This window comes from Mustelus asterias, chromosome 14, assembly GCF_964213995.1.
Source record: "Mustelus asterias chromosome 14, sMusAst1.hap1.1, whole genome shotgun sequence".
NCBI classification, from domain to species: Eukaryota; Metazoa; Chordata; class Chondrichthyes; order Carcharhiniformes; family Triakidae; genus Mustelus; species Mustelus asterias.
This window is the reverse complement of record NC_135814.1, coordinates 62,097,576-62,110,544: the sequence shown is the minus strand read 5'-3', so window position 1 is coordinate 62,110,544 and position 12,969 is coordinate 62,097,576. Positions and strand designations below refer to the sequence as shown.

Below are 12,969 nucleotides of genomic sequence, written 5' to 3'. Positions count from 1 at the left end.
TTAGAGAAGGTGTGAAACAGGACCTTTATTGCCCTGTACCAAATTTTATTTATGGGATGTGCACATCATTGACAAGATCGGCACTTATTGTCTATTCCTAATTGCCCTTTAGAAGGTGGTTGCTGCCGCCTTGAAACACAGCAATCCTTGTGGTGTAGGTACACCCACAGTGCTGTTAGGAAGGGAGTTCCAGGATTTCATCCATTGACAATAAGTAACTGTAATAAAATTCCAATTCAGGATGGTGCAAGACTTGGAGGTGATAGTGTTCCCATGGTCTGCTGTGCTTGTTCTTTTAGGTGGTAGACATTGCAGGTTGTAAAGGAAACTGTTGAAGGAACTTTAGTGAGTTGCTGCAGTGCATCTTATATCTGGTACGTACTATTGTCACTGTCTGCTGTTACTGGTGGAAGCAAATGTTTAAGATAATAGGGTGCTGTTCAAGCAGACTGCTTTGTGATGGACGGTATTGGGTGGTCGGGGGAGGGGTCGGTTTGTCGGCGAGAGCCAGATGGTCAGTGATGGGCGGGTTGGCCAAGTGGTCAGTGTGGGGGATTTTTTGGTCGCGGTGATTGGTCGATCAGCAGGGAGTGGACAGTTGGATGGTCAATGGAGGGGTTGGGTTTGGGTTGTCAGGGGGTTGGTGGTCAGTGGGAGGGTTTAGCGTTCAGTGGGGGCTTCATTACTATAGTTACCCAGGATTTAGAAGTGGTTTTAATTCTTTTAACTTTTCCTGGGTAACTATTCTGTTATGACAACCATCCAAAGTTTGCAATTTAAACTATACTACCAGATGGTTTCAATTGCAGGGCAATTTCCTGACAGAAGTTTGAACTTCCCGGGCAATTGCTGAGGAATCCCCACCTCTGGGGTGGGGTCCCCAGCATTTCTTTGGGTTGCCCCAGTTACGATCCATGGAGCCCGGAAGTTACAGGCCATAGATTTTTTTTTTCTTTCCTCACTTTCCAAGCTTCAGATTATTCTGTAACCCTATCAGAAGCTGGGTAATCTATGTTCAGGGTGGTAATTGGTTTAGTTGATTGATTTGCTAAATATGCCAGGTAAAAAAAAGAATCAACCAATCTGCCTGTTCCTGATTGTCATGTAACCAGTGACCCCTGCTGAAAAGGACTGGGATCAACTGTTGATAGCCTTATGTAGTCGAACAGCATTTAAAAGGGGCAATGTTCTGGAGATTGCTGCCATTTGGCATGAAATTACATACAGTTTCAGGAGAGAGGGAGAAAAGGTGAACTGTACTAAATAATATATTGTATTTAAAGACTTACAATTACGCTTGTTCCTTGTTCATTTTCAATGACATGTGGATTCTGCCCTGATGATGCCACAGCTTCTGTAACAAAGTAAGTCAAAGAAGCGCTATCCTGTTGAAATAAATGGGCGTTTTGTTATGTTTTAAAAACAAAAATATTAATTTAGCACATTTTTATGTCATGCTCCATGCTATACAATAGTTTTCAAATGCAAAAATAACAAAACCACAAGGGTACCTGCAAATGCTGCAGATCATACATTATTGATGTAAATTCACTGAAGTTATAATTATATTTTGTTCCTTATTATTAATTGAAGTTGGAATTTTGTTCCTCGCTCCCTTTTTCACATGCTCTGTTGTTACCTTTGGGAAGCACTTTTTTCTCCTTCAGCCAGGAATGTGGGGCAATCTCAACTGCAAACATCAGAATGGATATCATTCCCTGATCATCTGACAGGAGGCGCATTTTGGGAACTGGGACTGGGCCTGCCAATTTCATGACAGCACTCAATCAGGTGATCTCACAATAGATGACAAAATAGGTTTGCGAATAGCAGCAGTGAAGGCTGTAATTTGAACCAGAGATTCTTTACAGCTACAAAACCACATTCAAGATCCATCAATAGCTTTCTTTACATTCTACAAGAGAAAGAGAGGCAAAGCTTTTTTGTGCCCTATCAAGACTTTCACTAAATAATCTTGCCAACAGACATGTACTTGGAACAGTAATAGGGAAGCTGGAGAGTACAAACACAAAGGCCGTGATTTTCCCCAAAATATGACTAAGGGGGCGTGTGAGCCATTAGATTGGACAACAGGCGAAAAATCGGGTTTGCGCCCAGCTTTTTACCTCTCATGATGTTACTAGCACTGTTTTGCCGATTAAGCCAATTTCAATATTCAAAACTTAATTTAAATATAATTATAGTCCCAGATGCTATCGTCCAGGCTCCCTTGCCCTTCCCTGCTCACCGATCAAGGTCCTCACCGGCAAGGATCACGCATGGTCCCCACCAATGGGAACAGAGGGCACTGCAGACCCCCAGTGGTTGGGGGCAGTGCAGTGCCCCTTGGCCAGTGCCAGCCAGGCCTCCTGGCACAGCGCACCAGGGCATTCTGGTGGTACCAAGAGGGCGGGGCAGGAAGTGTGAACTCTGCATCAAGGCGGGGGGGGGGGGGGGGCGGGGGTGATGTGATGTGGGCGGCACGGTGGCACAGTGGCTAACACTACTGCCTCACAGCGCCAGGGACCCGGGTTCAATTTTCTGGCCTCGGGTCACTGTCTGTGTGGAGTCTGCACACTGTCCACGTGTCCTGCGGGTCCCCTTCATAGCGTCCCCGTCATAGACACCACTCAGGCCCTGGCCCCACCCAGATCCCACCCCTTTGACACTGCAGCAGGCACACTGGCAGTGCCCAATTGGCTGTGCCAGGTGAGCACTGCCAGATGGGCATTGCCCAGCCATATCCCCTGATCACCCAGGGCCTTGAACCCTCCAAGCCTCCCAGCATAGCCATCATGCTGGCCTCTGCTGGTGGAGACCAGTAGTGATTCTCACCAGGCTCGCGCTGGGGTTGGAAGATCCTGGGAGCTGGGAGAATCCAACATCGTATGAGCTATGCATATTTAAATACTACTTTACATATGCTAATCGGCCTTGCCCCCTTTCTGGGTGTGATCCGGTTTGCGCCAGGAGCAAAACCCCATTTTTAGGCCCGCACGCTATTTTCCAGCATTGATGCAATCTGTGGAATCTACCCAGTGAGGCCAGAAATTCGCCCCCAATATTTAAATATTCTAATCCTGATTTTGTCAAAATACAATACTATATATATGATTTTTTTTTCCCCCACTCTATAATCAATAGAATATGTCAGCACATTAGCTAAACAGATTATTCAAAGCACCAAGATGATTTGGTATACGATATTCTTTTACTAAAAGCAATACTTAAAAGATTTCAAAAATAAAACTTACTCCTGCCAGATGTGCATAATTGAGTTTCATAGCAACATGAACAGATACAACTCTTCCACGTTCAATGTCTCCGAACTGGCATCTGATGTTTAAACAGGAAATTCCATCTCTGAAACAGGACTGTGGAAAAAAGTTGAACCTAATTTATGAAAGGTTAAAAGTGATTGCACATAATAAATACTCTCATTGAGGGAAAGCCTCATCTGGAGGTGTAATGGGAGCACAGAACATGTGCTCCTATTCAAAATACTTCAAGCGAGTTATTAATCTCATTTAATTGACAAAATGTTTTCTCATAAGGAAGATATGATTTGTGAATGAGAGTGGAGTAGTGCTTTACACTTAATACTGGTTAGTTACACAAAGTCCGGGAAATGAAGTAGTGAAGAAACTGTTAGATCTATAGAGGAATACCTTTGATGTTGTGTTTTAATTTGGCCCCTAACTCCTCAATTATTTAATAGAACATGATTCTGGGTTCTATCTTTGTCATTGGATTCCATGCGGAACCACAGCAACTGGATCCTCGCTGTTTCACATCCAGGCGCCTCTCTGGTTCGAGCCTCATGCTCTCTCACGCTGCTTCACCTCTGGACTCTCTGGTTTCAGTTTCACACTCTTTCACAGCATCACCCTCCAGGACTCTCCCTTGTTTGAGTTTTGCACTCTCTCACTGCTTCACCTCTTGGACTCTCCATGGTTTGAATCTTGCACTCAGTCCTGTCGCTTCACCTCCATGGTTCGAGTCACCTGCTCCTTCTCACTGCTTCATCTGCTGGACTTTCTCTGGTTTAAGCCTCATGCTCTCTCTCACTGCTACACCTCTGGGCTTTCCCTGGTTTGTGTTTCACACACACTCGTCGTTTCACCACCTGAACTCTCCTTGGTTTGTGCTTCGCGCACTCTCACTGCTTCACCGAGCGGACTCTCCCTGGTTTGACTCTTGCACAATCTGTCACTGCTTTATCTCCTGAACTCTCCCTGGTTTGAGTCTTGCACTCTCTCGCTTCTTCACCTCCTGGACTTCCCCTGGTTCAAGTCATGTACTTTTTCTCTTGCTACTTCACCTGCTGGACTTTCCCTGGTGAGTCTCGCTCGCTCACTCTCTCTCTCTCTCTCTCTCTCACTGCAGGCATGACTGCCATCAATCAGACTGATGTCCAGGAGCTGTCACTCAGCCGTCCCTCTGATCCTAGCATCCTTTATGTAGCACAAACACCTCTCCAATCCCAGACTCCTTTATGTCACTACCTTTCTGACCTTAACCTCCTTTAACGTGAGAACTGTTTTGGTACGGAAGGCCACTCAGCCCATTATTGTCTGCACCCGCTCCTGAATGAGTAATTCACTCAGAGCCATTCTCCCACTTTCTCTACACATTCTTCCTTTCCAGAAAACAGCCTAATTTCTTTTTGAATGCTTCAATTGAACCTGCCTCCAGCACACACTCACACAATACATTCCAAATCCTAACCACTGGCAGTATAACAACTTTTTTCCTCATATTGCTTTTGCTTGTTTTATTAATTACTTTAAATCTGTACCTCTCATTCTCGATCCTTCCGTCAGTGGGAATAGTTTTTCTCTACCTACTCTGTCCACACCCATCATGATTTTGAACACCTATTAAATCTCCTTCAATCTTTTCCAAAGAAATCAGTTGTACCTTCTCCAATCTATCTTCATAACTGAAGTTCCTCACCCCTGGAAGCATTCTCCTGATTTTTTTCTGCACTCTGGCCAATGCCTTCACATCTTTCCGAAAGTGCAGTGCCTGGAACTGATTGCAATATTTGTGGCTATGACTCATCTTTCATTCCCTCACCCTACAGTATAAATATCTCTCATTTTCTATGCCTTTTAGCTTTGACAAAGAGTCATCTGGACTTGAAACATCAGCTCTTTTCTCTCCTTACAGATGCTGCGAGACCTCCCTGAGATTTTCCAGCATTTTCTCTTTTGGTTTCAGATTCCACCATCTGCAGTAATTTGCTTTTAATCCACCATGCCTTGCCTGGAAATGCCGAAACCCTAAGCTCTAGAATTCCATTCTTCAACCTTTCCATCTTCCTTTCCTTTTTCAAGACATCCCTCAAAACCATCTCTGCCCCAAGCCTTTGATCATCTGCCCTTAATATCTCATGTGGTCCGATGTCTTTTTTTGGCAGTCTCCTGGGAAATGTCTGGAGACATTTAAGGTGTTTTTTAACTGCAAGTTGTTGTTTTTGAAATGATCTCAAGGTATTGATTTTATCTTGAGCTCTGGAGAACCAATACTTTGCTATATTATTTGTAACTTTGATTGGATTACTGGCTTGCAATCAATTGCAAGTATTCCTAATTCCCTATTTCATCATTTTGAGCTTGGTTCCATTTTATATTTGTCCTTACCAATACTTTTCTTCCAAACTTATTGAACAAGTTAAACATTTGATGGAATATTGTTACATTCTGCATTTCAGTACAGTCCAGTTCTGAGTGGCTGTCATATCGACATATTCCATCACTGGCCTGCAAAAAAAAATCACGCATTTCAAAAAACTGAAACACCATAATAAATATCAGTATTCGCCAACAACAGTAGCTGTTCAGGTGGGGGATCAATGAGAGTGAAATTCAACACACAAAGTTGTACTTTTGAGCTTCCTGTGAAAGTGAGTGACTTCCGTCAGTCAGAGGATTTGAAAGGGATCTTCTCACACCAGCTTTAAGTAGAGAAAGAGGGATCTCTTTTGCTAAATGGAGTGCTGCGGTGATTTGGAAGCTTTCCAGCTATCCAGAGGTGATGGAGATTAAAGTGACCAGGGCACTTCAAAGCTTTCAGAGGACAGAGACAATAATGAGTATTTTACTCCAGGATGGTGTATGAATTCATCAAACATAAAATGAACACCTTTCTCAGGGTTAGAAGGTGTAGTCGGGCTATGAGACCCCCATCCCAGGGGAAGTGGCAAGATCAACCCCTTACCCAGAGCACACCCAACCTCCAGGACCCTTGGGCGACCCTTCCTCTTCTGCCTGGCAGTGACAGAGGAGCAGCTGAGTACTGGAGCTACCTTCCTGACTACCCCTCCCCTCCCCCAGCATCCAAGGTGCCAGGCCAGGGTGTCAGTGCTTAGGTGCCGGGGGCAGTGCACCATTGGCACTGCCAAGGAGTGGGGCCTGAAAGGGGGCGTAGATCTGAGTGGTGGCCTGAAAGGGGAGCGGTGCTGTGGGGGGGACGCTGGGTCAGATCACCCTCATGCCAGTGTAATGTGGGGGGGGGGGGGGGAAATGACCTGTTATTTCAGTGCCGGGGGGAAGGATGCCCCTCTTTGCTGAGGGTTTGGTGGTACTCCCCTTGTCAGCAGGGAGGGGAGTGGGCAGGGAGAGGCCACTATTTTCTTCTTGGGGGGTAGGGAGACTTGTCTGCGAACACAGAGTTCCGTACGCTCTTTCGATCTCTGAACAGCTGGGCTGGCCGGCGTGTTTCCTGAGATGCATGAACACTCCAGATTTCCCACTGGCGCGAGTACTTAGTGCCAATTTGGGAGAATCACAGCACTGAAATTTGTCTTCATGTTGGTATATCATTCAGCCCATTAAGTCAGATCATGTTGTTAATTAACACAGTAATAATTATATCAAAATAAAGACACAGTTAATATGGCACTAGTTCAGTTTCAGGGAAATGACCAATTGTTAACACTGTACCAGCAAGAGAGAAAGCCAATTTGTTTTATCAGCTAAGCAGTTATTTTTACAGACCAATGTTAAAAAAAACCTTCCTGGACAAGGTCAGGAGATATAACACCTGCTCATTTATCCTCCCATTCCACTATACGATATGTAATCATTGGGTTTCTCCACGATTGTGAATCTAAATGACCAGAGTTCAATTGTCTCCATGGCAATGTGGTTCACAGCTTGATTGTATTTAAAGTATCGGCCCACCTTCTTGAAGCAGATTGGCTGTCTGTCCACCTTTCTGCCAGATGTTATCAGGTTCTGTGAGGAATCTAATATTTAAAACATTAACAGTTCACCTATCACCCCCAGCCCCCACCACCACCTCTGTCCCACAGAACCCAAGTGCTCAATTTTTGAAGTTAAATTTCCCCTCATTAACTCTGCTTCACTGTAACACAGGAGGCACTCACAGAGAACAAGTTGGAGAAGGTAACATGTTACATATGTTACAGAAATGAAATGGGAAAAACAACATTATGGCCAATTTTGCTCTGTACAAAGCTGCTTACTCAAATTTTGAAAATATAACGGCAATGTTGTGTTCAGGCCGAGTAATTTATTTTTTCAACATACACCTCAAACAATACAACAATTATCCTACCTTTATGTCAAGAACTTCGAACAACTTGACACCATTTGTTCTCAGTGCATTGGGCTGTGTAATTCTCAGCTCAAAATCAGGAGCTATGCTGTTCCCCAAGTTAGTGACCTTGAAATAAGTTAAATGTGAATAGATTAATGTATTTACTGACAAACCCATTAATATCAGAATATTTTATGCAACATTCACACACAGAAATAAGAAATACCAATCAATGGATTAAAATACAAATGTTAACCCACAACATCTTGCTATCTTTCATATTTATCTTTTCTATATGAATTGTCAATAATTTTCCAAGAACATTACTAACAAAGGCTGATTGTTCACCTTTTAGGATCAGAATTGAGATCTGACCCATTTTATGGGCTGTATGTTGTAAAACAAGATCAAATTAAATCTGTGGAACAATGCCTGGGCCAATTAGCTAAGGGATGGGCAATGCTATGTTGAAGTAAGATACTGACCAGGTACCCTTGGTGTCTGCCTAAAACAGATGTCAGTACCTCTGAATGACATTCGTGAACAATTAGCAGAGCAGGCGTTGGGCACATTCTGCTCAAAATATTTTCAGTAGTCGCCGTGGCCTCAATATTGCATAAGAACATAAGGACTAGAAGCAGGAGTAGACCATCTGTCCCCTCGAACCTGCTCCGCCATTCAATAAGATCATGGCTGATCTTTTTGTGGACTTAGCTCCACTTACCCGCCCGCTCACCATAACCCTTAATTCCTTTACTGTTCAAAAATGTATCTATCCTTGCCTTAAAATCAAAAAGTAATTCTAAGGTTGTGTCTAATGTATCAGTGTAATGAATTATTCCACAACTATTGTGCAAAGTAAAAGCTTATAGTGTAGGGATAATATATTAGCATGGATAGAAGATTGGCTGGCGTACAGTGAGTGTGTATAAATAGGTCATTGTCTGACTGGTAGGATGTGACAAGGGAGTCCCACGGGGTCTCTGTTGGAGCCTCAATGTTTTACAATTTACATCAATGACGTGGATGAGGAGAGTGAAGGCATAGTAGCTAAATTTGCAAATGACACAAAAATAGGTAGGAAAATATGTTGTGAAAGAGGTTGCAGATAAATATGGTTGAGTGAGGGGGCAAAAATCTGGTGGCTGGAGTATCATGTGGGAAAATGTGAAGTTGTTCACTTTGGCAGGAAGAGTAAAAAAGCAGAGTATTAATTAAATGGAGAACAAGTGCAGAATTCAGTGATATGGGGGATCTAGATATCCTAGTGCATGAGTCAAAAAAAGTTAGGATGCAGCTACAGCAAGTAATTAAGAAAGCTAATGGAATGTTATCCTTCATTACGAGAGGAATTGAACATAAAATTAAGGATTTTATGCTTCAATCATACAGGGCATTGGTGAGACCATATCTTGAATACTGTGTGTAGTTTTGGTCTCCTTATTTAACAAAGGATATTAACGCATTGGAGGCAGTTCAGAGGAGGTTTATTAATTTGGTACCTAGAATAATCAGCTTGTCCTATGAGGAAAGGTTGAAGAGGCTGGACTTGTTTCCACTGGAGTTTAGAAGAGTGACGGGTGATTTGATTGAAGTATATAAAATCCTGACTAATCTTGACAAGGTGGATTTGGAAAGGTTTGATTTGATTTATTATTGTCACATGTATTAGTTCACAGTGAAAAGTATTGTTTCTTGCGCGCAAAACAAAGCATACCATTCATAGAAAAGGAAACGAGAGAGTGCAGAATGTAGTGTTACAGTCGTAACTAGGGTGTAGAGAAAGATCAACTTAATGCAAGGTAGATCCATTCAAAAGTCTGATGGCAGCAGGGAAGAAGCTGTTCTTGAGACAGTTGGTACATGACCTCAGACTTTTGTATCTTTTTCCCGACGGAAGAAGGTGGAAGAGAGAATGTCCGGGGTGCATGGGGTTTTTAATTATGCTGGCTGCTTTGCCAAGGCAGCGGGAGTGCAGACAGAGTCAATGGATGGGAGGCTGGTTTGCGTGATGGATTGGGCTACATTCACGACCCTTTGTAGTTTCTTGCGGTCTTAGGTAGAGCAGGGGCCATACCAAGCTGTGATGCAACCAGAAAGAATGCTTTCTATGGTAGATCTGTAAAAGTTGGTGTAAGTCGTAGCTGACATGCCAAATTTCCTTCGTCTTCTGAGAGAGGCGTTGGTGAGCTTTCTTAACTATAGTGTCGGCATGGGGGGGGACCAGGACAGGTTGTTGATCTGGACACCTGAAAACCTGAAGCTCTCAACCATTTCTACTTCGTCCCCATTGATGTAGACAGGGGCACGTTCTCCATTACGCTTTCTGAAGTCGATGACAATCTCCTTTGTTTTGTTGACATTGAGGGAGAGATTATTGTCGTCGCACCAGTTCACCAGATTCTCTATCTCATTCCTGTACTCCGTCTCATCATTGTTTGAGATCCGACCCACTACAGTGGTGTCGTCAGCAACTTGAAAATGGAGTTGGAGGGGAATTTGGCCACACAGTCATAGTAGGGGGCTGAGAACACAGCCTTGTGGGACACTGGTGTTGAGGATGATTGTGAAGGAGGAGATGTTGCCTATCCTTGCTGATTGTGGTCTGTGGGTTAGGAAGTTCAGGAACCAGTCGCAGAGGGAGGAGCCGAAGTGCAGGACATGGAGTTTGGAGATGAGTTTCGTAAGAATAATAGTATTGAAGGCTGAACTGTAGTCAATAAATAGGAGTCTGACATAGGTGTCTTTGTTACCTAGGTGTTCCAGGGTTGAATGCAGGGCCAGGGAGCTGACGTCTGCTGTGGACCAGTTGCGGCCGTAGGTAAACTGTAGTGGACCTGGCAGTCCGGGAGGCTGGAATTGATTCGTGCCATAACTAACTTTTCGAAGCACTTCATAATGATGGATGTCAGAGCTACCGGATGATAATCATTAAGGCACGCTGCTTGGCTTTTCTTTGGTGCTGGGATGATGGTCACCTTCTTGAAGTGAAAGGGACCACAGATTGTTGTAAAGAGAGGTTGAAGGTGTCTGCGAATACCCCGCCAGCTGATCCGCGCAGGATCTGAGTGCTCGTCCGGGTACCCCATCCGGGCCAGTTGCTTCCCGTGGGTTGACCTTCGAGAAAGCTGCTCTGACATCTGCAATGGTGACCCCCAGATACAGGTTCATCCGAGGCTAACACGGTGGAGGGAATGCTGTCACTGACCTCTTGCTCAAAACGGGTGTAGAATGCATTGAGCTCATCAGGGAGGGGTGCGTTGGAGCCGGTGATTTTACATGCCTTCATTTTGTAGCCTGTTACGTCTTGCAGACCTTGCCATAGTCGGCGGGGGTCCGTGTGGCTGGCCTGGGACTCTAGCTTTTGGCATCTTTGATGGATCTCCTTAGATCGTATCTGGTTTATTCCTCTTGTGGATGAGTCCAGAACCAGGGGCCATTATTTTGAAATTAGGGGTAGCCCCTTTAGGACAGAGATGAGAAGATTTTATTTTGCTTAGTGGCTTGTCTGATATTGGAACTCTCTGCCTGGAGAAGGCGGTGGAGGTGGGGGGAGGTGGTGGGGGGGTGGGGGCAGGGTCAGGGTCATTGAATATTTTAAGACAGAGGTAGATAGATCCTTGTTAAGAAAGGAAATTAAAGATTATCAAGGATAGATGGAGAATTAGAAACACAAACAGATCCGCTATGATCTTAATGAATGCCAGAGCAGGTTCAAGAGGCTGAATGGCCTACTTCTGATCCTATTTCATATGTTTATATTCTATTTTCTGTCCCATTACAATTTCCCTTTTAATGGCAAGCTGCTTAAGAACAGTTCCCGCTGAATATTTTCCTATCCCCAGCCATTTGCGACAAGCCAAGTACTATGGGCAATAGTTTTGTGTGTTTAGTCAATTTGCACTTTACTCAATCCACTCATTGGCATCCCATTGGTGACACAATGGTTAGCAGTGCTGCCACACAGCGCCAGGGACCTGGGTTCGATTCCCGGCTTGGGTCATTGTCTGTACAGAGTCTGCACGTTCTTCCCATGTCTGCATGGGCTTCCTCTGGGTGCTCTGGTTTACTCCCACAGTCCAAAGATGTGCAGGTTAGGCGGATTGGCCATGCTAAATTGCCCCATAGTGTCAGGGGGACTAGCTAGGGTAAATGCATGGGGTTATGGGGATAGGGCCTGGGTGGGATTGTGGTCAGTGCAGACTCGATGGGCTGAATGGCCTCCTTCTGCACTGTAGGATTCTATTGCATTGACAGGGACTTCAATTAAAAAATTGGGCCAGCTAGGCTAGCTCACTTTTAAGTTTAGGTAAGTTTTGTGGGGTTTTATAATGAATAGTAATCATCCTTCTGTTTTCCCCATCATTTTCAAATGTTATTTAAAATGGATCTATATGAATAATGAGCATTGATGACAGTATCTATGATCTGACTCCAATTATTTATTTAGCTGTGAATCAGCAAAATTAACCTTAGTCATGGGCGCAGGGTGCTTCACGGGTCATTTAGTTTCAACTGTGCCCATGGTAACTCTATTTTGTTACTGGATCCTAAATTTATTCTGAACAGGTTCTCTTGGTAATGTCCAAAACATTCACCAACTGAAGAAAAAATATTCAAAAGAGGTAAGATGCACGACTAGAGTTTATTTCCCCCAAAAAACTTTTCCCTGGAATTATGCTAATTGTTTGGTTTTTGAAATAAGAACTGACAGCGAGGCGGTCTTATGTAAATTTTATTTAAATTGAGGCCAGATTTTTTTGCCATCAAGGTGGGAAGCTAAAGTCAGACAATTTCCTAAATCGGCAGACCTGTCTCTTTGGAAATGACCCCACCAGCCATATCTTTGTTCCAGGGGGCAGGAGCAGGATGGAGTCAGGACCGCTATCTCTTGAAGGAATTCAGAAGCCACCAAGTGCCAAGGCCTTCCTCAGTTCTCTTTGGCCCATTAGTATAAAAGGCTATTTTGTACTACTGGGCCCTCACCTCTCACCCCTTAACTCCTCACACTCTCATAAACCCTACAGTCCCCCTCATACCCCATGCCACCTCCTTGCCACATATAACTTCCATGCCCCCTCATACTCCCCCCATGCCAGCTCCATCGCCACTCACTTAGTATCCACTATGGGCAGACCTCAGGAGCCATGTGGAGCTGAAAACATAATATTTTACAGCAATCTAAGAGGACTCTCACTGATACATTCCTGATACTGAAAAATTTGAATTCACAAAATCCATTCAAACTTTTTAAATCTCCTCAGGTGGTTAACATGATGTAAAAGCAAATCAACCACATCAAAGACTACTAACCCTTTAGTCACCTCCTAAAAATATCAAAATGTGAACTCACCTCACATGGGGTGGCAAAGTGACTTTGGAGCTGTAACAACATTTGGGAAA

General features: G+C 44.0%; 1 protein-coding gene across 3 annotated transcripts in view; it reads right to left on the bottom strand.

Annotated features, from left to right (window-relative positions):
* The window catches only part of itga4 (integrin alpha 4), a 162,476-nt gene that overhangs the window by 16,658 nt on the left and 132,849 nt on the right, over positions 1 to 12,969 (bottom strand). For all 3 annotated transcript variants that reach the window (XM_078228518.1, XM_078228515.1, XM_078228516.1), the window contains 4 exons: positions 7,585 to 7,692; positions 5,646 to 5,765; positions 3,255 to 3,374; positions 1,290 to 1,385 (listed from right to left, as the gene is read on the bottom strand). In XM_078228518.1, coding sequence (XP_078084644.1) covers positions 1,290 to 1,385; positions 3,255 to 3,374; positions 5,646 to 5,765; positions 7,585 to 7,692 — 444 coding nt within the window. The remainder of the gene's footprint in view (positions 1 to 1,289; positions 1,386 to 3,254; positions 3,375 to 5,645; positions 5,766 to 7,584; positions 7,693 to 12,969) is intronic.